The sequence below is a fragment of the Triturus cristatus genome, chromosome 7, assembly GCF_964204655.1.
Source record: "Triturus cristatus chromosome 7, aTriCri1.1, whole genome shotgun sequence".
NCBI lineage: Eukaryota > Metazoa > Chordata > Amphibia > Caudata > Salamandridae > Triturus > Triturus cristatus.
Window position 1 is genome coordinate 634,256,337 of NC_140590.1, and position 26,196 is coordinate 634,282,532.

Here is a 26,196-nt window from a genome sequence, read left to right on the forward strand (position 1 = left end):
CAGAGGTATTTTCAGACTTGGTTCAGAATACATTGTTTTTCAGTTGTAGGGGATTGGTGATGGAGGGCTTGTTGTCTGAGGTGGCAGATTTGGGGGGACCAGTGGTTAAAGAGGTAGCAATGATAGGGCACTCATTAGTAGGAAAGTAATCTTTGGTAGTGTGAGTAAAGGTGGTGTTATCTAGTGAGAGTTTGATGTTTGTTATTGTTTCTGAGAAAAATCACAACACTTGGTGGAGACATCAGTTGTACGTTTTAGGATAGAAGAGGTTTGGTGATTTTGTAGAGGTCTTTAGATCTCTATTTGGAGTGGTCGAGTTGGGCTTATAAGAAGGAACATTTTTCATTGTAGAGGTTTGTTAGTATTTTAGGCATTCAGCTTTGAGTAGGGAGAGATGGATCAGTGAGGGTTGTTTTCTCCAGGTTCGTTCAATCAGTCTTAGGTGTCATCTCTCTTTGTTAAGGTCTTTGCTAAATCAGGATCTGGAAGGGATGGCTCATGATTTGAGTTTTAGGGGGTCGATGGTATCAAGAAGTTCTGTCATGTTTGTGTTGTAGTGGGAGGTGAGGTTGTCAGTGGTAGTAAGGTTGGGTGGTGGGAGAATTTAGGAACTGATTAGAGATTCAGGCACTGATTGAAGGAGTTGGTGCATGTTCCTTGCCCAGTGCTTAGGGTGATAGGTTTGAGTGGGGAGCTTATTTTGGTTGACATTGAGGTCGAATAGAATTAGGTGGTGGTCAATCCAGTCTATCGGCAGGATGGAATGGAGGGAAATGGTATTGTGGTTGGTGATGACTGTCGAGAGTAGAGCCTTTATTGTGGGTTTGCTTTTTGCAGTGTTGAGTGAGACTTTTTGATTCAAGGAGGGTGGATAAGGTGTGTACTGTTATATCGCCACCATAGTTCAAGTGTAAGTTTAGGTCTCCTAGATTAATATCAGCAGTTCTTCATTGAGTTTAGTACTATTAGGTCTGTTAGACCCTCAAAGAATTGTGATTTCTCACCAGTGGGCGATATACAGCACGGAATTTGATAGGGTGACAGCCTTTGGAGGAGAGATCGACTCCTGGCAGATTTGGGGTAGGGTTTTAGGCAAATAATCTTTTTTCCTACAACAGCTAATCCACCAAAGATACGGACTTTACAGTTGTGACGAATGATTGAGAAGATTATGTATTTAGTCTAAGGTTCCTCTTAATGTCATTGAGAATTACCACCACAGTGAATTATGTCCTCTGACCTGTTCTGTAGCTTTCTAGTTTTAACACAGAAATTTTGGTTGTAAAATAACTGATGGCAAGGTGAAAGAGTGGTATGCCTTTAATAAAAAAAAGCGTCCCAAGTGCTCAATGGTAATAGGCTCCTGTGGAACAAGTTACTTACCTTTGGTAACGCATTATCTAGTAGAGACATTAACTAGCTTCAGATTCCTTACCTTTGAATTCCACAGGCGTCAAGCTGGATCCGGAAATCTTTGCGTGAGTAGTACCACTTGTGTGCACGGTCAGGTGACTCCATTTGACTCCGCGTGATGTCGCTAGCGTTGGTTATGACGTCGCGGTCACCTATATAGGTGCCACCCAGGCACGCGGACGTCAGTACTTTTCCCTTTTCCATGCCAGAAGCGCAGAGCCATGAAGTGACTGACTTAAATGTGTGCCATAACTAGGGCCCCGAAAAAGGGAACAACATTAGCCCTAACGAACAAGTTACTTACCTATGATAACAATATATTTGTAAGAAACATAGGTTAGTTATAGATTCCTTACCTTAGAATTACCCCCAGGCATCAGATTGAATCTGGAAAGATGTTAGTCAACAGTACCCCTGTGCATCGGAAGCTTGCGTCGGTCGACTCCGCGTTCGTCGTTGCCGGAATGACGTCACAGTAGCTACATTGACCCTGCACTTCCACGCTGACTTCAGTTCTGTACACAACTTTCCACGCCAGAAGCGCAGAGCCATGCAGGACACTGACCACTGGTGCACAAAACTAGGGCCCTGAAAGGAGTCCTTAACCCTAGAAGTCAGTTCGCAGAATGGGGAGGATGGGTGGGGCGTTAAGCAATCTATAACTAACCTATGTTTCTTACAGATATATCATTACTGAAGGTAAGTAACTTGTACATCTGAAAGAAACCGTTATAGATTCCTTACCTTAGAATAGATACCCCAGCAATACCAACCCCAGAGGTGGGTCTGCGAACTAAGTTCACACCAGAAAGTCCTGGAGAACAGAACGGCCAAAGAAGCAGTTTCTCCGGACTTGGCTGTCCAGGCAGTTGTGTTTGGTGAACTTGTGCAGCGATGCCCACATAGCTGCCTGACAGATGTCACTGAGGGTCTCCCTGTCCTAAAGAAGTAGTAGCTGCCGTCGCCCTAGTGGAACGGGCACGCAGCCACACTGGAGGCTCCTTCTTTGCCAAAGAATAGCAAGCTTTGATGCAGAGAATGACCCACCTGGAGATGGTCAGTTTGTGCATGGACTGACCTTTCTTAGCGCCCACGTAACCAACTAAGAGCTGGTAGCCCACCCGGAATTGTTTGGTGCGATTCAAGTAGAAGGAAAGCGCACGTTTTGGAAATACAGTGGAGCCTCTCTTCCTCTTTTGAAGGATGCGGAGGCGGAAAGAAGGTGGGCAAAGTGATGGTTTGGTCAATGTGGAAAGAAGTACCCACCTTGGGAAGAAAGGAAGGTCTAGTCCTGAGGACAACCATGTCCGGATGAACAGCCAGAAAGGGAGGCTTGGAAAAAAGAGTTTGTAGCTCACTCCCCCTGTGCGCAGAGGTGATGGCCACCAGAAAGGCAGTTTTCAAGGGTAAAAGCCTGTGGGGACAGTTATGTAGCGGCTCAAAGGGAGCGCACATAAGATAGGTAAGAACCAAGTTCAAGTTCCACTGAGGCATTACGAAGGGAACAGGAGGAAAAAGATGAGTAATGCCCTTAAGGAAACGATTTACAACAGGGGTCTTGAAAAGAGAAGGCTGATCAGGAAGCCTAAAGAAGGCTGAAATGGCCGAGAGATAGCCCTTTAGAGAGCCCAGAGCAGAGCCCTTCTGGGCCAAAGAAAGAAAGAACAAAAGAACCTCAGAAAGAAGGGTGGAAAGGGGATCCACAGCATTTGCTATGCACCATGCCACAAATGTGTTCCATCTGCAGGCGTACACCGTCTTAGTGGAGGGATGCCTGGCTGCCAAGATTACATCACAGACTTCGGGAGGCAAGTCAAATGACGTCAACTGTCGCCGCTCAATCACCACGAAAGGAGGTGGAGGCTGGACAGGTTCGGGTGGAGGACCGTCCCCTGCTGCTGCGACACAAGATCCTCTCGAAGAGCCAGTCTGATCGGAGGATTGATGGCCATGTGTAGCAGCTCAGGATACCAGACTCTTCATGCCCAATCCGGAGCCACAAGAATTACTTGAGCCCGGTCACGCTTGATCTTCTTCAGCACACTAGGCAGAAGTGGTATAGGCGGAAAGGCGCATAGAAGGCCCAAACTCCACTAGTGATGAAAAGCGTCGCCTAGCGAGTGCTGCCTTGGAAATTCCAACGTGCAGAATTGCTGACATTGTGCGTTCTCTTCGGTGGCAAATGGATCTAACCAAGGCTCTCCCCACTGCTGAGACCTTGAACCACCTCTGAGTGAAGACGCCATTCGTGATCCATCATGCACCTGCGGCTGAGTTTTTCCTCCCTGGCGTTCAGTGAACCTGCCAGGTGTTGAACCACCAGAGATATTTCCTGATGTTCCAACCATGTCTAGAGGCGGAGGGCCTCTTGACATAGGGTCCATGACCCCACCTGTCCTGTTTGTTGCAATACCACATGGCAGTGGTGTTGTCCGTGAACACCTGCTCTACGCTTCACCCGACGGAGGGAAGGAATGCTTTGAGTGCAAGACGGATCGCCCAAAGCTTCAGACGGTTGATGTGGAGCCCGGTCTCAGCCGGAGACCAGAGGCCTCTGATCTCCGCCTCTCCCATGTGGCCTCCCCATCCCAGAAGGGATGCGTCTGTCACCACTGTGTGTTCTCGTGGGAAAGGGAGAGGGATCTGCCGTTGACCCAATCCTGGTTCGTTAGCCACCACTGCAATTGTCGTGCAGTGCCCTCCGAGATCTGGATGCAATCGGACAGATTCCCCTTATGCTGCGCCCACTGGAACTTCAGGTCCCACTACAGAGCCCGCATATGCCACCTGGCATGATCTACCAGCAGAATGCAGAAGGCCATGAGGCCCAGCAGCCTCAGGGTCATCCTGACCGAAACCCGGGATAAAGGCTGAAAGATCGGAATCATAGCCCTAATATCCCGGACTCGCTGTTCAGGAGGATAGACCCGAAACTGCGTTGTGTCTAGAACCGCTCCGATAAAGAGGAGCTTCTGAGAGGGAGTCAGGTGTGACTTCGGCACGTTGAACCCCTGCGAATGCAGGAGGTCGACCGCAATCTGGAGGTGGGAGACGACAGACGACAGCCTGGGGCGAGCATGCTTCAATAGTCAGTCGTCGAGATAGGGGAAGAATGGAACCCCTGATCTGCGCAGATGAGCTGCGACCACCGCCATCACTTTCATGAACTCCCGAGGGGCCCTGGTAAGGCCAAAGGGGAGCATGGTAAATAAAGTGCTCGTGGCCTACCGTGAACCGTAGGTAACGCCGGTGGGCCGGCAGGACGGGGATAGGAAAGTAAGCGTCCTGCAAGTTCAACGCTACCATCCAGTCTCCAGGGTCGAGGGCAGACAGGATCTGAACCAGCATCAACATTTTGAACTTCATTTTCCTCTTTTTTACAGTGCTAATCTCATCTTTCAGAGTAATCATGGAATTTTTAGGGAGCTTTGCAGTGTTGGTCTTCGGTGCTGGTCTCTGTGGGTGTACTGGTTTGATCCACCATGAGTGTTTACCAGATCTTGTCCTGGAATGTCAATGGTCTGCGTATAAGGTCAAGGAGAGATAAGATTTTGCGATACCTCGGGGACTCCCCTGCGCAGGTCATTGTCCTCCAGGAAACCCATCTTCGTAATGAGGAGGTTACCGCCCTTTTAAAAAATAAAAAATGGGTAGGACCATATGCCTGCACTAATCAGACAGCTAATATTAGAGGGGTATTAACTCTTTTTAAGAAATCGGCCAGGCCACGTATCCTGTTCCAGCTAGCAGACCCGGATGGTCGGTGGGTTATTGTGAAAGCTGTTATTATGGGGTTCCAGCTCACCCTGGTTGGCTATTATGGGCCAAATCAGGATGACCCTTCTTTTTTGAAGACTTTCTTTTTCTATTTGGTCGAGTTACCTGACCCAGTAGTACTAGCCGGCGATTTTAATATTGTTTTGAATCCCCTGCTTGATAAGACACCTAATAACAGAGCTAGGGTCCCGTCTAAATCACGGGAATTTTTATTAGGTGCCATGAAGCAATTTGCCCTCTCAGATATATGGAGAGAAAAATCAGGTCAGCAGATTGGAGCCTCGTTCAGGAATTTTAAGTATCGGCATACATCTAGAATAGACTATATATGGATTAGTGAGACACTAAGAGGAAGAGTAAAAGAGATCTTTTACCTGGCTTCACATTTGTCAGATCACTCCGGTATTTTGCTGGGGTTTGAGCCGCCAAAAGTTAGCCTTACTAGGTCATGGTCCTTCGACCGTACCCTTTTACTGGAAAAAGAGGAGATTTTCTTTTTATCTCAGGTAATAGATTTGTTTGGGGGGTAAATGTGGATTCGGCTCCTATAGCAGTAGTTTGGGACTCTCTAAAAGCCCACAAATTTACAAGTAGGTCAAGCTACAGGAATAAAAAATATAAAGATGAGGTTTCATCATTAGAAGTCAAGCTTAAGGTAGCAGAGGTTGAACTAATCAGCCAAGCTTCCCCCTTAATCCAACAAGAGCGCCAGGCTAAGTATGACAACTTAAAGGGACAGTTGGAGTCTGTCCTACACACCAGACTTACTCGAAGATGGGAAGCTAGCAAGATCGCCCATTTCGAGTATGGAGAAGGGATTGGAAAACTCCTTGCCTGGAAAGCTAAATCTGATCGGGTAAGGAATCATATTAGAGAAATCGTCAGGGGAGACACGACTTTTTCCACAGATGAGGATATAGGCGATGTCTTTCAGACCTTTTTTCAAAACATCTATTGTGAGGAAAAAAGGGTGGTGAACTCTAGTGTTCAGAGCTGGCTCGAGGATATCACTCTTCCTTCCCTAAACCCTGGACAGCAGCAACAGTTAGACCGGGAAGTTACCCAAGTGGAGGTCAGGGAAGTTATATTGTCCTGTAAGAATGGGAAATCTGCAGGTCCCGATGGGCTCCCAGCGGAGATCTATCGAGCAGTGAGTGACCAGATTGTCCCAACCCTGACATTGCTCTTCAACCAGATCCTACAGCAAGGGTTGGCGCTCCCTACTTCGTGGAATGATGCCACAATTATCTTGATTTTGAAACCTGGGAAAATCCCTTCCTGCTGCGGGTCCTACAGGCCAATTTCGCTTTTGAATGCAGACTATAAGATCTTTGCTTCAATCTTGGCAGCTAGGTTGGGACGTCTGGCAGGTGATATCCTAGACCAAAAGGGCTTTGTCAGGGGACGGCAGTTATCAGATCTTACTTATGATCTCATCGGGGCCATCGATGTGGCATCTGCATAGTCCCGCCCTTTAACAGCAATGACTCTAGACGCTACTAAAGCGTTCGATAGTGTGAACTGGACATATTTGACCGAAGTCCTGGGGAAATTCAATCTAGGGCCAAGATTCATTCGATCGGTGCAGCTGATTTATCAGAAACCTATGGCCAGACTTTTTGTGAATGGGAACACCACGGAGCCCTTTAAAATGTCAAGGGGGACAAGACAGGGTTGCCCCCTCTCCCTTTTGATTTATATATTGAGCCTTTTGCTCAACGGCTCAGGGATGACCCTAATATTCAGCCATTTAAATTTGGTGAGTGGGAGAGGAAGGTTGCCTTGTACGCTGACATCTTAATAATGTCAGCCAATTTATTAACAGCCTTCCCCGCAGTGATGTCAAGCACAGGAGTTCGGCCTGGTTTCAGGATATGAGATCAATGCTGCTAAAACCAAAATTATGGCGTGGAACCTTGAGGGGACATTGCACCAGCATCAGTATCATATCAGCCCTAAAATGAGATACTTAGGGATTAATATAGTTCAGGACATCACGAAGATTGCCGAGACCAACTTAGCTGGGGTGGCCAATGAGTGTTGGAGGCTGTTGAAAATCTTGGGCCCTGCTTCCATTATCCATCTTAGGCAGGGCCAACCTAGTTAAGATGTCAATACTCCCCACGGTCACCTTTCTTTTTAATTGTATCTCCTTACACTTTGAAAAATCTGTGATTGACAAGCTCCAGCGTGATATAAACTCATTTGTCTGGGCATACAAATCACCAAGAATAGCCTGAAAAAAGTTGAGGAGGAGGAGAGAGAAGGGTGGCCTTGCTTTGCCGAATTTTCAGCTCTATGCCTGGGCTTTCCAACTTACACATTTGCGCATGTTGTTGAAAATGCCGGTTAACACAGGTGCAGGGGTTATGTTCTTAGCCATGCTCAGAGGTGCCAGCTTAGCTGAGGAGGGTTTTTTTTTGTTAAATTTGGGGACCCAAATTTTTTTTAAAAGATCAAGCTGAAGGTCTTACAAGGATTCACTAAAACCTGGGCGAAACTTAGGGGAGAAATTACACTCAGCTACTTTTCCAGTCTGTCGCCTTTGTGGGATTCTCCTGGTACTCCAGAGCGTTTAAGGGACAGGCTGGCAATTCCTTTGAGAGATGCTGGTCTAGTGGTTTGGGGGGGGGGAGGGGGGGGGGGGATATGGCTCCCGACGGTATCCTCATTTCATGAGATCAACTTAAAGATAAAGTCGGTGAGGGTCTCTCCAGGTTTAAATATCTCCAGTTGAAAAGCTGGGCCCAATCTAAGCTTGATCATAGGAATTTTGAGGGGGAAAGCTCTTTTCTAGAACATCAGTTGGTGTCTAAGCCACGTGGGAGAAGGGAGGTCTCATTTTGGTATCGCGCCATTGTAGATTCCGTAGATGGTGAATTTAAGCTTGCGGAGGAACTGTGGGGGGGGGTTCCTTACCTGCACAAAATTGGGATCATCTGTGGCAGAGTTTGTTTAAGCTTTTATATGAGACGGTAAAACCTGCATGGCTGAAGAGAAACCACCTGTATACTATTCATCGGGCCTACTTCTCTCCAAAAATCTCTTCGGGTCCTTCGGTCTGTTGCAAGAAATGTGGGTTGCCCTCAGCCTCGGACATCTATATGTTTAAAGAATGCCCCGCTCTGGAGACTTTTTGGGATGAAGTTGGTTGTTTTTTGACAAGGATCTTGAGTTCCTCAATCTATATTGACTTGTCCCTTATCATTTTTGGACGGGCGCTCCTAGATCATTGTTTTTTTATCTCATCTTGTTGGCCAGGAGAGAAATCTGCAAAAGGTGGACAGATCCTTCCCCTCCCATCTTCTCAGAACGGTTGTCATCAGCTGTTGCGGTTTCTAAACTCGATATTGTTAGATCTTGCAGCAAGAAGAAGCTGGCATTCTGGGACTTGTTACTTCTCGGTTTGGGCCCAGGAAGTGTGTGAGTTTTTTTGTTTTTTGCTTGAATCCTATGATTATGCTACTGCAACACTCTCCGGGCTATGCCATGTGCTCCCTACTTTACAGTAGGGGTTCCCCAGCTCTTGGAGCTTGGTATGAGAGTTATCTCTGTTGACCTATCACTGGCATCCAAGCAGACTTCTTGTACCTGCAAGTGGGCTTCTATACCTATATGCCCACCCTCTCCCAGCTTTCTGAGTTTGGTACAGAGCTCATTGATGCGTAGTGAAATGAGATTGGTGGCGAATGAGGACAAAAAAACAACCCAAAATTTTTTTTTTGAACTTCTCCTTCCAGAGGAAGCGGTTGATGTCCCTGAGATCCAAGACAGGACGCAGGCCTTTGCACTACTTGGGCACCAGAAAGTAGTGGGAATAGCAACAACGTCCTACTTCTGGGACAGGAACTCGCTCGTGGCACCCTTGACCAGGAGTGCCGAAACTTCCTGTAGGAGAAAGGCCACATGATCCTCCGACATGTGATGGTACTGAGGTGGCATGGATGGAGGGGTAGTCTCAAAGGTGAGGGAGTAGCCCCTTCGGACTATTTGCAAAACCCACCTGTCCGACGTGATGGTGCCCGGGGGGGGAGGTGATGGCGAATCCCACTTGCGAATGTTGGCCCTGAAAGGTCAGACTAGGAGGGTTTGGAGGCTGCTGCTGCAGAGGGGGCTATGGTGGACTGGCCCGCCCGCTGGCTCCCAGAACCACGGTGTTGGTTCCCACGTCCCTGGCGGCGCAGGGGCGGAACAGCATACGCTGGCCCGTGGCTCTGGGCGGCACGTGGCAAGCCCTCCTTCCGTAGCCACGAAAGGGGCGAAAAGCACACTGCGCAGGGCGGGTGGTGGAGAGGTCCAAAGACCTGGTCGTAGCCCGAGGGTCCTTAAAGCGCTCTAGCGCGCTGTCTGCTTTATCACTGAATAGGCGACGGCCATCCAAGGGCATGTCCTTAAGGGTGGATTGGACATCCCCGGAAAAACCAGTTGACCTCAACCAGGCATAGCGACGAAGAGCTACGGACGTGGAAATCGTCCTGCCTAGTGAGTCGGCGGTCTCCAGCCCACAGCAGATGGTAAACTTTGCTGCGTCTCTCCCTTCGACAACTGCTCGAGAGAGTACAGCCCGGGCCTCCTTCGGGGACTGAAGCAGCACTTGCGCAACCATATCCCATAGGGAGTGGGTGTAACGTCCCAAAAGACATGCTGTGTTTACCGACCGCAGTCTCAAGCTGGAAGAAGAAGAAAACATCTTCTTCCCAAGACGGTCCAGATTTTTGGATTCCCTATCATGTGGAGCGGTAGGGAATGCGCCCTTGGAGGTGGAGGCTTGGACCACCAAGCTCTCAGGGGTGAAGTGTTGGGAAAGGGAAGTGGGGCCGCCCTTGGCCGGGCGAAGGCGTTGGGTAATCATCCTATCCAAAGGAGCCCATGTGTTGGGCCTGGACCAGGTGCCCAAAGTGATGTCTGTCAGGGCTTCATTAAACGGTAGCAGGTGCTCCGAAGAGCTTGCCGCTGGTGAAGCACATCTGTCAGGAGGAGGTTAGTCCTGACTGCCATCGTAAGTAGCTCGAGGTGGAGAGCCTCAGCCACCCTACGCAACACCACAGCGTAAGACGCTCCCTCCTCCGTAGCCACGGTAGGATGAGACAACATGCCATAATCTGGGGAGGTATCCAGACCACTGGCTTCCCCCAGATCCTCTCTCCAGTCCGGTTCATAACCCAACTGGTCAGTCAAAGGGTCTCCTGACCCCTCCCAGTCCTCCTCACCTTCCTCTGGCTGCCAATCTGGTCTCAAAGAGCCAGGGCAGAACAGGGGCACAAAAGTACCCATCGGCGCCAGATCCGTCATCAGTCGACGCCGGTCCGGTTCCGTGACTAGCTCGAGGTGGAGGCCGGGGTCGACGTCGGCTGGGGACACAGCCGACGCCAGCTGCGGACGTGGTGCCGGTGGAGTCGGTGCCGGTGGTGGGATTACAAGGTCGACTGGCGCCAATCCGGATCTAGGACTGGATCCAAGGGGACCCTGCGGTGGTGAATGTTTTGATTTGTTCTGCATTCCGTCCATCAATTGTGTGTCTTAGGCCGAAGCCGAAGGCGTCGAAGGCCTAGGGCCCCCAGCCGAGTCCGCGGGGCCCGAAAGCGCACTGGCAGAGTTGGACCGCCCAAAGATGGCTTGCATCGCTTCGTATAATTGACGAAGCTGGGCAGGGGTCGCTCCGGGTCCCGGTAAGGGGGGAAAAGCCGGAGTTGACCCTTCAGGCTCCGCACGCGGAGCTGCGGGAGGGGCACTACCCGCATCCTTCGTCACGTCGCCCAAAGTCGAAGAGCGAAGACGTGGAAGAAGAAGGATGGTGGCTCCGCGACCGGGACCTCGAGCAGCACGGAGCAGACTGATGGGCCTCGAGAAGCTTTCTGGACCGCTCCCGCAAAGACTTTGGGTTCATGGTCCGGCAGTCGGGGCACAACTTGGGGTCATGGTCACGCCCCAGGCAGAAGAGGCACACGCAGGAACCGCAAGCCTAGAAGCGAGGCATCCCTCGTGCACCAGGAGTAGATGGACTCGAAAACGATGTTGACAAAAGTCGAGAAAAAGTCATTCAAAATGTGACTGGAGGTACCGCTCTCTCCGGATCTGCGCTAGCTGGCGCGGAAAAAGAAAGAACTGACGGCGCGCGAGGGTGGCGTCTATGTAGGTACCACAACGTCATCCCGGCGATCACAACGACGATGACGAACGCCGAGTCGTCCAACGCCACCTTCCGACGCGCACGACTGCAGACGAAAAACTTTCCGGATCCAGTCTGACGCCTGGGGGTAATTCTAAGGTAAGGAATCTATAACTGTTTCTTTCAGATCAATAAGTCCACAGAGCGGGAAGGCATGGGTGGGTCTGTAAGGAATCTGCAGCTAGATATTGTCTCTACCAGATAATGTGTTACCGAAGGTAAGTATCTTGTTCGTCTGATAGAGAGTTCTAGCTGCAGATTCCTTAACATTGAATAGATACCCAAGACATACCATCCTGGAGGTGGGCTGCGGACAAATGGTCTATACTAGGAAGTCCTGGAGGACCAAACAGGTGAAAGCTCGTCCCTGTGGACCCGACTGTCCAAGCAGTAGTGTTTAGTAAATGTGTGCAAAGACACCCATGTTGCTGCCTGGCAGCTGTCCAGGATTGGGACACCCCGAGCCAGCGCCATGGTCGCAGCCTTTCCCCTAGTGGAATGGGCTCTTGATCCCTCAGGGTGCTGCTTCTTAGCCAGGACATAGTAGATCTTAATTGAGAGAATGACCCGCGAGAAAGGGTCCTTTTCAGCACTCTCCGACCTTTCTTAGTTCCCACATACCCTATAAAGATTTGGTTGTCCACCAGAACTCTTTTGTGAAGACAAGGTAGAACGACTACACTGTTTTTGTGTCCAGGTGGTGAACACGCTCCTCTTCCTTAGAGGGATACGAGGGAGGAAAAGAGGTGGACAGCGTGATAGATTGACCCAGGGAAATGGGGTCACCATCTTAGGCAAGAATGAAACATGAGAAGCATCTGCAAAGAGCAAGTAGGGAGGCTTGGACGACAATGCCTGCAACTCACTCTCCGGGCAGATGTTATTGTCACGAGAAAGGCTGTCTTTCCGGAGGGGACAATTATGCAATGTCTCAAAAGGAGCACAAATGATAACTGTGAGGACCAAATTAAGGTTCCATTAAGGCACAACAAAGAGCGAAGGTGGAATCATATGTACAAGCCCTTTTAAGAATTTATGTACAACAGTAGATATAAACAGAGAGGGTTGGTCTGGCAGCCGCAAGAAAGCAGACAGAGCAGAAAGATAACCCTTGAGCATACCCAAAGCAGAGCCCTGCTCGGCAAGGGTAAGAATAAAAAGAAGGATAGTAGATAAAGAGACAGAAAGAGGGTCAATAGACTGTTCTGTACAATATTTTACAAACCTTTGCCAAAGGCAGGTGCATACAGTCTTAGTGGAGGGCCGCCTGGCTGCCAAGATAACCTTACATACATCAGGAGCAAGGTCAAAAGCCATCAACTATCACCGCTCAATCTCCACGCATGGAGGCGTATCGATGCTCTTTTTCGGAAGCTCTGGATACCAAACTCTCTGTGCCAAGTCTGGAGCCACAAGAATAAAGTGGGCACGGTTGTTCTTGATCTTCTTGAGAACCCTGGGCAGAAGTGGTATGGACGGAAAGGCGTTCAGTAGGCCTAAGCACCACTGGCGATGAAAAGCATTGGCGAGCAATAGCCGCCTTGGAAACACCAGCGTGCAAATCTGCTGACATTGCACTTTCCCTTCGGAGGCGAGCAGATCTAACCAAGGCTCTCCTCACTGCTGAGAGAGACCTTATGCCATCTTCGAATGATGACGCCCACTCATGCTCCACTAGTCATCAAAGGCTGAGTTAGTCCGCCCTGGTGTTCAGAAACCGTGCCAGGTGTTGAACCACCAGGGATATGCCCTGCTGTTCCAGCTATGTCCAGAGACGTAGGGCCTCTTGACAAAGGATCCATGACCCCACCATCCCTGTTGCAGTACCACATGGCAGTGGTGTTGTCTATGAGCACCTGCACTAACTTCCCCTTGACAGAGAGCAGAAATGCTGTCAATGCCAACCGGATCGCTCGAAGCACCAACAAATTGATGTGGAGCCCAGACTCCACCAGAAACCATTACAGGAGGAATACATCTGTAACCACTGTGTGATCTGGTTGGGGAAGGGAGAGGGGTCTGCTTCTGACCCAATCACAGTTCGGTTACCACCACTGCAGGTCCTCAGCAGTTCCTTCTGAGATCTGGACCATGTTGGACAGATTCCCCAGATGCTGCACCCACAGGAACTTCAGGCCCCACTGCAGTGCCCGCATACACCATCTGGCGTGTTTTACTGACAGGATGCAGGAGGCCATCCGGCCCAGCAGCTTCAAAGTCAGTCTCCCCGATATCCAGGATAGAGGCTGAAATATTGGTGTAGGAGGCTGGCTTAATATATGGTGCACAGTTATTTACGTGAAGCACCCTACACTAATCCATGCAACGCTTTTGTTGATTTTAGTGGTCTTAGACAACCATAGAAAGCTCTGTGGTAGCTGTGGAGAGCAGCCTTCAGGTTAGTCCAGAAGGAGTGTAAAGCAACTTTTTTCTACCAGAACTAATCATATAGTGTAATTAAGTGAAAAATAAGCACAGAGCGAAGTTATAAAAATATGTATTTATTATAAACACTCATAAACACATTGGTATATCCCCTACCCAGAGATATAATCACAATTTACACAATACTTCAACAGTAGAGCAGGTAAGTAGCACAAATACACAGTGGTCGCCAGGGGGAGAACAAACCATTTACTAATAAAGTGGAATGCGAACCGTGACCAAAGTCGATATTGGACCCAGAAGACTTAGAAGAGCCAGGGATCCAAGGATCCACACGTGGTAAGTAAACAGGAACGGAGGCCTTGTGAAGACTGGAAACACAACCGCATTCTCAAAACAAGTCAATGGGGACGTCGCGGTTGCATTTTCAAGAAGGACCCTGAAGAAAGCCCCGGTAAGATGGAAGGTTGGAGAGTCACCCCACCCATGGATACCCCAGGAACCAGGATACCCACACCAGGGATGCAGGTTGCATAGGTGTGAAGGGACGTCGGAAACCGCTGTAGACCACAATGGAGGACTTCAGTGAAGATGCAGCATGCAAACAAAGTTAAAGAGTTTGGTGGAATCCAAGGGTGGATTCTTGAAGAGGAGTTCTTGCAAGAAGAGGGGACAGAGTCTATGCCGCTCGGGAGAGACCAGGAGCATAATACATGCTGCAGCCCATGTGAGACCTTTGGTGTACCTATGCCCTGAGTATCTTAGTACCATATACTAGGGACTTAGAAGGGTACACCACTAGCCAATTAGGAAGGTATCAAGTTCCTACCATAGTCCAATTTAGGGAGAGAGCACTGTGACTGGGGACCTGATTTGCAGGATCCCAGTCAGAAAAACAGAATAACACCAGCAAAAAGTGGGTGTAACCATGAAAGCAGATCCTACTTTCCTACAATCGGTATCATAACCTGAATATCCTGGACTCGCTGCTCAGGAGGATAAGTCAAAAACTGCACTATGTCCAGAAGCTCTCCGATGAAAGAGAGCACCTGGGAAGGAGTCACGTGTGACTTTGGCACGTTTATAAAGAACCCTAGCAAATGCAGGAGGTCCGCTGTGGTCTAGAGGTGGGAGACGACAACCTGGGGCAAAGATGCCTTCAACAGCCAGTCGTGGAGGTAGGGGAAGACAAATACCTAACCTGCGCAGATTAGCTGCAACCACCGCCATCACCTTGGTGAACACTCGGGGGCGCTGGTAAGGCCAAAAGGTAGAACTTTGAACGGAAAGGTCTTGTGCCCGATCTTGAACAGCAGGTAACGTATGTAGCCCGGCAAGATGGGAATATTAAAATACGCATCGTGCAGGTCCAACGCTCCCAGCCAGTCTCCTTGGTCTAGAGCAGCCAAGAACTGACCCAATGTGAGCATCTTGAACTTCTCCTTTTCGAGGAAGTGACTGACAGTCCGAAGATCTAAAATGGGCCATAGCCCTTTGTTCTTCTTCGGAATCACGAAGTAGCAGGAAAAACAACCACTGGCTACTTCTGAAATCAGGACCTTCTCTATAGCCCCCTTGGCCAGGAGAGCTCTAACTTCCTCTTGGAGTAAAGTTAAATGATCCTCTGCTACCCAATCCTTGAAGTGGCGGAATAGGAGGAGGAAAATAAAGAAAAGGCAGAGAATAGCCCTCCTGAATGATCTGAAAGACGCACTTGCCCGATGTTATGGGATTCCAGTGAGGAAGAAGATGATGGATTCTCCCACCAACTGGAGTAGCCTGGTCTTGCAGAGTCAGACCAGGAGGGCTTGGGGGTTGCGGCAGCCAAGGGCTGGGTGGCAGACGACTTCTGGCTTCCATTCCGAGGACAGAATGAACCGTGCTAACGTCCTCGCACAACTTGGGAAGTCTGTGCAGGAAGGTGGCTGGGATGCTGTTGGCACAGCTGGAAACCCATTCTGTGGCCTCAAAAGGGGCGAAAGTTAGACTGGCCACGTGATGTCACTGAGAGGCCCAAGGATCTGTCTGTAACTCAAGAATGCTTGAAGGGCTCCAAGGCAGAATCTGCCTTCTCTCCAAAGAGATGAGATCCATCAAAGAGCATGTCCATCAAATTACCCTGGCCATCGCCAGAGAAACCAGACGTTCTCAACCAGGCATGGCGCCATAAGGCGACTGTCAAAGAAACCGCTCTGCCCAGTGAGTCAGTCGTGTCAAGGCCACACAATGGTAAATTTTGCTGCATCGCTCCCATCCATCACTGCCTGGGAGAGTACGGCCCAGGCCTCCTACGGGACCTGAGGCAGCACTTGTGCAACCGTTTCCCAAAGAGAGAGGGAGAAACGGTTCAATAAGCATGCGGTATTCACCGACCGCTGTGCCAGACTGGCAGAAGAAAAAATCTTCTTCCCACATGTTTCCAGTCTCTTGGATTCCCTATCCAGAGGGGCAGAAGGGAATGCACCATGAGAAGTAGAAGCCTGTACTATCAAGCTATCAGGGAGAGGGTGCTAGCTGAGGAGCTTTGGGTCGCAAGGAGCTGGACGATGGGGACGTGCAATTGTCGTATTCACAGAAGCCGCTGAGCTATGCTTGGACCACGTGCCTAGTAGGATGTCAGTAAGTGCCTCATTGAAGGGCAATAGGGGTTCAGAGGTGGAAGCCCCAGGCTGCAGCACTTTGATCAGGAGATTAGTCCTGAACTGCACAGAGGGCAACTCCAGTCCAAGGACCTCAGCTGCCCTCCTTACCACCAAGGCATAAGAAGCCCTCTACTCTGTAGCCACAGTTGGAGGAGAAAGCATGCCAGTATCTGCGGATGTGCTGGGTCCACTGGCATCCCCAAGTTCCTCATAGCAGCCCATCTGTCTTTCCAAAGTGTCCCGAAGACCTGAAATGGGAGGAAGAAGATTTGGCTCTTCGAGAGCGTCCCAGGACCTCATCTTCTTTGAACGGGACCGGGATCTCCTTACAGAGTTTCACTGGTTGGTGTTGACTGCCAGGCCGCAAGGAGCCTCAAAGCCTGCACTCACAAGGCCTTTGGAGCCATGGCCCAACAGTCCGAGCAAAATTTTGAGTCATAGTCATGCTCAACACACCAAAGGCAGATGAGGTGGGGGTCGGTAACTGACATGTTGCAGTGACAGGCACCACACAGTTTGAACCTGGTCTTTCTATAAGACATCCTTGAAAGTCTCAAGGAAAAACAGTAAACAAAATGTTGAAAAAACCTGTCAAAAAGCAACAGAGGGGTAGCGCTTCCGGGATCGGCACTTAACTGACGTGGAAAGAAAAGAACAGGAGTCCGTGTGCCTGGTTGGTGCCTATATAGGTGACCGAGACATCATAAACAACACTAACGCTGCCATCACGCGGAGCCGAATGGAGCCACCGGACGGCGTGCGCAAGGGGTACTACTCATGCGAAAGTTTCCAGATCCAGCTTGACACCTGGGGAATTCTAAGGTAATGAATTTGCAGCTCGAAGCCTCTATCAGATAGTTCCTCTTAAAGGAGCTAAGCTGCCAATTTAGTAGAAGTAAGACTGTTTTAATATGAAAAGGTGTGACTAACTGGGTATGGCAGACCTTGGTTTATGAGGCAAGTTGCCACTTAAGGCTTTAGAAGACTAAAATGTTTTGGAACCTGAAAAAAAAAAAAGATTGCTCAAGGAATTTAAGGTTCACCACCAGCCCAACTAATGTATGGAACACCGAAAAAATGTCTTTCCCGAAAGAATAAGCCCTAGATTAAAGTCTACTATCCAGAGATGCCTTGCATGTTTGCTAAGTCTTATCAATCCTGGATCTAAAGGGTTTAAGTGTGCAGTCTGGCAAGGTTTTTTGTTTGTGGCAGGGGTAGTGCTAAATTCAGGGGGAACATAGCTTTGACACAGCTAGAATAGAGAAATGGCTTCTCTTTGCCTGTGTAAGTCTTCAATAAGGTCAGAGTAAAGCAAAGTTATTTTCAAGGCACAGTTTTAGGTGGGATAAGAATAGGAGGATAAGCTACTTCAAACAAAGGCACCCGAGATTATATGTAGTCCCTCTGGAGAAAATCAAAAAGTGGATCTCAAAAGGTAAGAATCAAAGTATTGAGAACAGTTTCAGATACAAAAACGTTAATACAACAAAGTAACTCAGAAATATTTCCAGCCATGTTATTTTGAAGGCAGCCAATTAGACAAGAAAATAAATCAATCTTGAAAATGTTTGGGGGGAATGTGTAGAATTAACAACATCAGTTTGGCAGTGTAATCGTTGGCTACAAACGTTAAAACAAACAAAGCAAAAAACTTTACCAGGCTTTGGAATAACAAATTTGCCCCTTGCATCTCACTTATAAAAAGCTTGAAGGTGACCCACTTCAATTTCTACTTTCGACACCATACACCAACTCAATGAAATTTGCACAAAGAACGGTTATGAGAACACGCTGCCATACTGTGCAAGTACAATGTGGTGGGAAAAGCTGCTAATTGTCTGCTAAGGCATGCAGGTTAATATCAACCATATATTTATTTTTTTAACACACACACCATTTTAAGAATTAATTGCAGACAACAAAATACATAAAAAGACAGAATTTAACTCACTTTGACTCATCATAAGGTGTTTTACAGACACAGTAAAGCTTTGTGTCTTGCGCATCCTCTTTTGTTTCCTTTGAATCCACTGAGGTAGTAGAAATCATTTTCTTTTTCTTAGATTTTGAGTAAGAGAGATCTTTTTCATCATCTCGTTTCCTCTTATGCGATGATGATGAGGCAGATGTTACTGATGTACTCGATGTCATAACAGTCACATGCTGGGTGGGTGGTGACATTGGTGGAGTTGGGAGTGGTGGTGGAGGGGATATTTTTGCTGCAGTTGCAGCAGCCGCCACTGCAGCAGCTGCACTTGCCAATGCAGCAGCTGCAGCTTGTGCCTTTTCTTTTTCTTTCTTCATTTTGTTTAGATCTTTCTTTAACTCTTCCTGAAATAAAAAAAAAATGCAGACTTTTACAGAGTAAGCTCTAGATATTTGTTTTTTAGCCATGAAATGTGTCAAAGCTCTGCACTGGTTTTTTGCACTGATCTAGATCTGCATTTTGTAAATGCCTTAAAGAACTGCTCGAATTTCTGGTGGATACATAATCTTTCTGCAGATTCCTCACGTTATGAACATCCTTTAAGTGTAGCACTGATCCCAAAACTTTACCTAGCATACGCTCTCCAACTGCTGTAGGTGACATCAAAAGCTCAAGCTGTGTGTCCTCCCACCCTGGACGAGACAGCAGGGTGTTGGTGCTAGTTCATGGTGCCTTTTCCACACCCAATCTAAGTGTACAGAAAGGACCAGATATAGAAACAATGACTGCAACAGTTTAGCATATAATAATTTTGCATACCCCAGTGTCGTATTCTCGGCACTAACTCAACAGGGAGGGAAGTGGGGGTTGAGGAATCTGCAGCAAGATTATGTATCTGGCAGAAACTGTGTTACCAAAGGCAAGTAACTTTTTTTCTGATGGCTATACCTTAACGCACATTGCTCACCTAATAAGGATTACAGCAATACTCTCTGGGAGACGAACTCAGTAGTACCAGATAACCCAAGGAAATAAAGTAGCTCAGTCCTGGCAAGGTATCCGTCACAAGCCAAGGCAAGACAGATCTTGATTTGGTGGATAAACAAACATGAAATGGTGCATTTGGAACCGCTTTGCCCATCCTGGCTACAGCACAAAGATAATCCACTCTGTCCTGTTGTGTGTGGCCGATGTAGCAGGACTTTGCATGCCTGGGGTTTACACTATATCACTCTGTGGTGGGATAAGGAGTGAAACATTATGGAAGAGTGATGGACAAAACCATGTGAAAGGAGATGCCATGTTTGGTAGAAAAGATGGGCAGAGCCTGTATCTGTGTAGAATACCATCAGAGTGGTCAGTGAGATGACATTTAGCTCATTGACACTATGAGGTGAAGTCCATCATTAGAGTGAGAAGTAGAACAAGGTAACAGTGCATAGGCCCAAATGGAGACTCAGTGAGAAAAATCACCATAACGTTTTAATCTCACTGAGGAACTAGCAATGGAGTGGGAGGGAACAAATACATTAATTCTGTCAGAAAATGCCGTGCTTTAGGACGCCAGTAGGTGGCGTTGTGCAGCTCTGCAGTGACTTCTTACCGCCCCAGAAGTTATAGAGAGGAGCCGTACATAACAATGTCAGTTTGTCTTTTTCCTTTATGAACCCTCAGACCCAGAGTATTAACGATAGGTGGAAACAGCGTGCTGAGAACTAACTTCAGATCCTTTTAAAAAAGAGAACACTCCATGGAACAGGGAGGTGGGAGAGCAGTGAGCAGTCAGAGGTTAGATAGATTATCAGCAAGTATGAGAGTTAACCAAACATCTGATGGATACTTTTATCTGGAAATTCCCCACCTTGCAACAGATATGAAAGCAGTACCCTTACAAGGTGAAGGGTTTGTAGAGTACATTACACAACAAAGTCTTGCTTTACTGAGTGGGTAAAGTGTCCTTCCTGTCAGATCTGGCTGTCAAGGCAGTAGTACTTCATGAACATATGCACAGATGCCCACATCACAGCCTGGCAAATAACAAGGACAGGCACTCATCACACCAATGCAATGTTAGCAGCATTAGCCCTGGTGGAATGGACTATCAGATCAACCGGGGGGTTGTTTCTTGGACAAGGTGATGCACATCTTAATGCAGTGGATTATCCACCTCAACAGGGCTCTTCTGCTCAGCTTTTCCTTTCTATGCTCCAGAGAACCCCACACAAAGTTGAACATCTATTCTTTGGTCCCTTTAAAACCCTTTTGTGACTAAACCAATGGAGCTTCTCCTTTTTCAAAAAGTGAGTAAAAAACGCAAGTAGAGTGAATGACTGCGAGACATGAAAAGAATGAGAATATTTGGCAAGAAGAATGCCTGGTTCTTCAGTACCATTTGTCTGTAAAGGCAGCGGTGTAGGGTGGTTACACTGTCCGAGCCTGCAGTTGTCGCATGCGACGCGCTGACCTAATTGGAATGAGGAAAACCGTCTTCAAGATCAGGCGAAGCAACAAGCAGCTCTGCACAGGCTCGAAAGATGTATGCACTAGAAATCTCAAGACCAAGGTAAGGTCCCGCTGTTACATCACAAACTGATTGGGAGGGAACAGGTGTGTCAAACCTTTAATAAATGTCATTGCAATAGGCAATTTAGACAATGAGAGTTGGATTGACATACGTAAAAAGGCTGAAAAATAACCTTATACAGTGTCCACCGTAATGGCTTTGTCAAACTCCCCTTTAGTGGGCCATGGGTCAGGCAGGTGTTACTGAGACCAACTGTGGGGGTTGTGGCCTTTTATTCCTGCTGACCCAGGCCAGACCTACAATGGGTCCCAAACAGCTGAGCGTAGTACTACCTTTTCAGCACTTGAATTTCAGTAGTACCACGGGTCAAGCAGTTCAATGCTTCTTGAGGGGGGAGGGGGTGTCAAGGCATACACAGGCACAAAACAAAGTACGAACCGCACCCCCCAAAAAATGACTGTCCAGACAAATACTTTGTGATGAAAGTAGCATTTAATATAAGAACACACACACACACACACATATATATATATATATATATATATATATATATATATATATATATATAATGGCGACATGGTGATGTGCTAATAAAACATCATTCTAGGCAAATTCGGGTCTGCTCTTGCTTTCTGCTGTACATAAGGATTCAAGGCAAGCGTTATTGATATATATATATATATATATATATGAGCAATCTAAATGCTATCCACAGTCACTTAAGATCGGAGCGCTATAATCATCCTTGGCAATGTTCCAGCTTTCTTCCTTCCCTTCGAATGGAGTGGGTTATTCTCCATTCAATAATGGATGTGACTTTCAGGAGTGAGCCACACTAGTCAACATGCAGCAAAGTCTTGATCTGGTTTTAAGAGCCATTTAAACAGTGCCAAGTGCGAAGATACCCTTCTGGGTGAACGCGTGCTTTACAAATACACGTTATGTTATGTAAGTGTGCACAACTCCCAGTGAGGACTGGCCCATGCAGTCTCTGTGGTGATGCCGGAAGTCTCCTTTGCTTTCTGTAAATATTACCACAAGTGAGGTCTCTAGGGCAGGTATTTTCTTGTAGACCCACACCTGGAATGTGGGTGGGGGGTTGCAGGGTTGCAGCACATCAAGGGCGACAGACCTTACTTAAAGGTGGCCCCCACTTGGCATACGGGTGGTCGCCGACTTAATGAGAGGGGCATACAGCCATGACTGGATCGGGTGTCACTCACCAGGATACAATTTGACAGGATCCTGATGGGTCTCACTCCCTCCAGACGCTCCTCCTCCTCACAGAGTCCTATGGTCTTGGGTTGTAATCTTTCCTCGTGCTGGCTCGTGTGCCAGCATCATGTAGTTTCGGAGTGTTGGGTTGCGTGGATTCCACTGCGGGCAGTTGGAATTTGGCTGGACGTAAGCCATGCAATGACAGGCCGTAAATAAAGCTTACCTGTTGAAGCATACCGTGTGTGCTTTCTTCATCACCACATCTTGGTAAGCAGAAGGCTGGTGCTTCAGGCTCAGGGGAAGTGGTGGTGATTTCCTGGGCGATGGTCCCTCGCCCAGCAGGAAGACTAACAGGCCTTGGTCTCAGTCTTGGTGGCAGAAGCTTGAGGTCTTCGTGATCTTATCATGCTGATGAACAGCTTGTGGGTCTCATGCTCCCACTTTTATAGTGCACACCCAGAGATGTGATTTAGTGTCTGGTTCTTTGAAATTCATGTTGTGGGTGTTGAGTGCTTTGAAGCTAAGTTATGTTAATTGTTCTTGTATAGTGCACATGGTCGTCTATGGTTTCTTGGCGCTTTTACTAAGACATCAATACTGAGGCAGAGTTTCGATCAGGGAGGGAAGGCTAGAATTAATAGGCTAGGCTTGCTAAGAAACCAAGTCTTTACATTTTTCAGAAATAACTTAAAGTCAGCATCGAAGTGGATTGTGTTAGGCAAAGAGCGCCAAACTGCCATGACTAGTGTTGCAAAGCAACATCCGTCAGATCTACTCTTGCAAAACTATGAGACACTAAGTTGGTTGCAAAACTATGAGACACTAAGTTGGTCAGCATATGTAGATCTTAGATTGTGAGTTGGAATATACCTTTCCACTTTCTTTGTCACAAATAACTGTGCTAGTCCATTCAGACGTTTAAAAGCAAAGCAGCAGATTTTGAACTACTTGTGTTGCTTCACCGGGAACCAGTGAAGCTTTTTCAGAAATGGAGTGGCATGTGAGTTTCTAAGGATTTGAAATATAAATCTTGCAGCCTCATTTTGAATTTCATGGAGCCTATGTAGGGTAGTACTGGGTAAGCCCTTGTAAACAGAATTGACATGTTCGAGTCTAGAAATGATGACCTTGATCACTATAAGTTCCGTGCCTCGCTTGGAAAGAATGGCGCAATATTCCTCAACACTTTCAAGAGAATGAGCAATTAAATACTATTCATCTTACTTGTGGTTTCATCGGTAATTTGAAGACATAGACAACACTTAGGCGTTTTTAATGGCGATGTTGGTTTGGGCACTGTGCCCCATTCTCTGGGCCAATAAAGTTGGTCCAAAAGACTAGTCCTTTTGTTTAGAACAAGAGTCCTTGGTTTGAAAATGGAAAGAGAATCCTCTCTCGGAAATGGGTACAAGGAAAATGAATACAACAAAAGCGGGGGAGGAAAGGTCAAGGATATCTATGACCTCCATTGCCAATTACCTCCTGAGCACTATGGAAGTGATTGATAAGATAGGGCTTGGGAAGGAAAGGCTCTCTGTAGCACAAGAGGTTTCTAGTGATTTGAATGGCACTCCACTGTCAGCTCAAGTGTTGTAGGGGTTGAGGGCTCCTGAAGCAAGCAACAAGCCCACTAACAAAAAGCGGGCTCCCTCAATCTCCACTTCTTGCATCCATAACTAGTCCTTAAGTATCCTTTCTGACCGTCCCAAAATCATTAAGCCTCTACCAGCTAAAAAGAAAACAAGCATTTGCAATGCAATAGGACTCACATTTATGGAAGACCTATTGCATTGCAATACGGACAACAGGAGGTGGGGGGGCAGCACGGACGACGGGAGTGCGGGCAGGGGGAGAAGGGAGCGAGAAGGCACGGACAAAGTAGTGCTCACAGTCTAAATAACAGGAAAGTACTGTGTAACGCTCGAAGTAAAGGGGCCAGTAGCCATGGGAGGGTACAAATGACGACATGGCAATAGTAAGGAGGGACTAACAAGCCTCATAATCAATTAGACGGCAGCATTTACGAAAGACAATGACACGAGCCAATGGAAAACATGGGCGTAGAGTGGGCGGAGCTTCCACTCTATGCTGAATACTGCATGCCTCGCAAAGTGAGCAGCGCATGCGCGCTGCCGCTATAGGGTTGACCTAAAAAGGAGATTATTCAGCAAGTATAAGGACTGTAACAAAGAAGCTAACTGATTATATAGTCATTGTTCACAACACAAGCCCCCTTGAGGATCTAACAGAAAGCCCTCTTTGCTGGAATTCAAAGGATTTGAAATAACTAGAGTTAAATGTAATTACACATTTTTCAAGTTCTTTATTAAAACTAGAAGACTCATTAAGGGGGTTTCTTTAACTCTGTGCTGGATAAATGAGAAGTTCTAGAAGATAACATTTCATTTTTACCACTGTAGATGACCAAGAAGAATCAGAAAACACTCATGATCATTCGAAATCATTAACAACAACATCAACAGCAGCGGATAATGTAGCAAATTGTGTGGCACAAAGCAAACAGTTGAACCATGCAAATAAAATTAATGATGAGTCAACAAATAGCATGATTCTCATGGGGCACCCATGGGAAAATACGGGGAGGAATAGAAGAGAGGCAGACCAATATTATGAATATCCCCAAAAATCCATCCCAATTACAACAAACTCAACATAGGGACAGCACACTTCACTTCCAATTACTGCCAGAATCTACTTCATTTATAATTGTATTAGAAAATGTCCCTGCTTTACCTGACCTCCGAGGAAGAATGGCATGAACTTAATAATAAAGGTGCTCAATGGTTAAAGAAACATTGTTGTTGGGCCCATGTTCTATGTGAATAAATAACAGTAATGAGAAGGATTGGGTGGATTGATAGGCTATGGTTAAAAAAACAATATTTCAGTGATTGCGGGTGATAAAATTAAAATAAAAGCCTATTTTGACTGGGAATTTACTGCCCAGACTTCAATTCAGGGCTAACTTGGAGAGGAGAATTAAGGTATGCCCATAAGGTTACTTCTAAAATCCAGAACACAGACAAACAGCTACCCATGAGAGCTTCTTCCTCAATACAATTTGGCCTGATCAGACCATATAATACAGTCACAAGAAATTCATTTGAACCACTTCAGGTATTAGAAGAAATTGACTAACTGCTACCATCTACAAAAGTAAACATGAACACTCAGAGAATATATGGGACGAGGGGCAGCATAGAATGATCCCAGACTACAATCATCATGGAGATCGAGTTCCACCTGGCCAGGGGGATTTGAACAATCCGAATATTAAGCTATTTAAATGGACCATTCTGGGAATTAGAAGCAAACTGGAAAATTCTGACTGGCTGGCTTTAATTGACAATTATGAAATTATATGCAGTCATGAAACTGGGACTACAGAGGCCTTCAATATTAATGGATATTATACTATATGCAAGCCGGCAGTATAAGCTAAAGCGGGAAGAGCCCAGGGGGTAGACTGGCTATCCTCATCTCAGCTAATCTGTCAGGTTTTTTTGTTGGGGCGGTGAGAAACTCGTCTCATTATCAAATCATACTCATAAAGATTAGGGGCTTTAAGGATTTATTATTGATAATTTTTTTATCAAAATAGGTTTGATCCAGGTTGTTGTCAAATGGTTGTGGACCTAGACAATGAAATCATTAGTTGGTTAAGATAAAGTCAAAGGCCTCCTACAATTGGCTGGAAGGAAACTGTAAATACAAAAATATATACATGTTCTAATTTGTCATTATGTGGTTTTATTGATTCAGCTGGGGAAGACTAAACAGAACTCTTACGGGGAGGCACTGAATAGTTTAATAAAGCATAATTTGGTTTTTGCATCAGATGCAGTCTTTTTCGGAATGCATAGTTTCAACGTTTACATGTATTGAGCTGGGGAGAAACTTCATCCAGTTCTCTGCGAAGTTCTCAAATGTGGTTTCTAATTAAAAAAATTATGCCCAATTGACCAGAACCCACTCATAGTCGGTTTAAGGATAAGTGTGAAAACAGGCGCTAATAAAGGGGTGGCTAATAAGTATAACAAAATAAAGGCCTTACATTTTTGGAAAACCTTTTATCCACAGAAGGGGAAGCATGCAGGGAATGTCTGAAGCAAGATGCAGA

The 26,196-nt window shown here is 46.9% G+C and overlaps 1 protein-coding gene across 5 annotated transcripts in view; it reads right to left on the minus strand.

Annotated features, from left to right (window-relative positions):
• The window catches only part of BPTF (bromodomain PHD finger transcription factor), a 1,440,172-nt gene that overhangs the window by 200,099 nt on the left and 1,213,877 nt on the right, over nucleotides 1–26,196 (minus strand). For all 5 annotated transcript variants that reach the window (XM_085617259.1, XM_085617261.1, XM_085617262.1 and 2 more), the window contains exon 27: nucleotides 18,338–18,717. In XM_085617259.1, coding sequence (XP_085473385.1) covers nucleotides 18,338–18,717 — 380 coding nt within the window. The remainder of the gene's footprint in view (nucleotides 1–18,337; nucleotides 18,718–26,196) is intronic.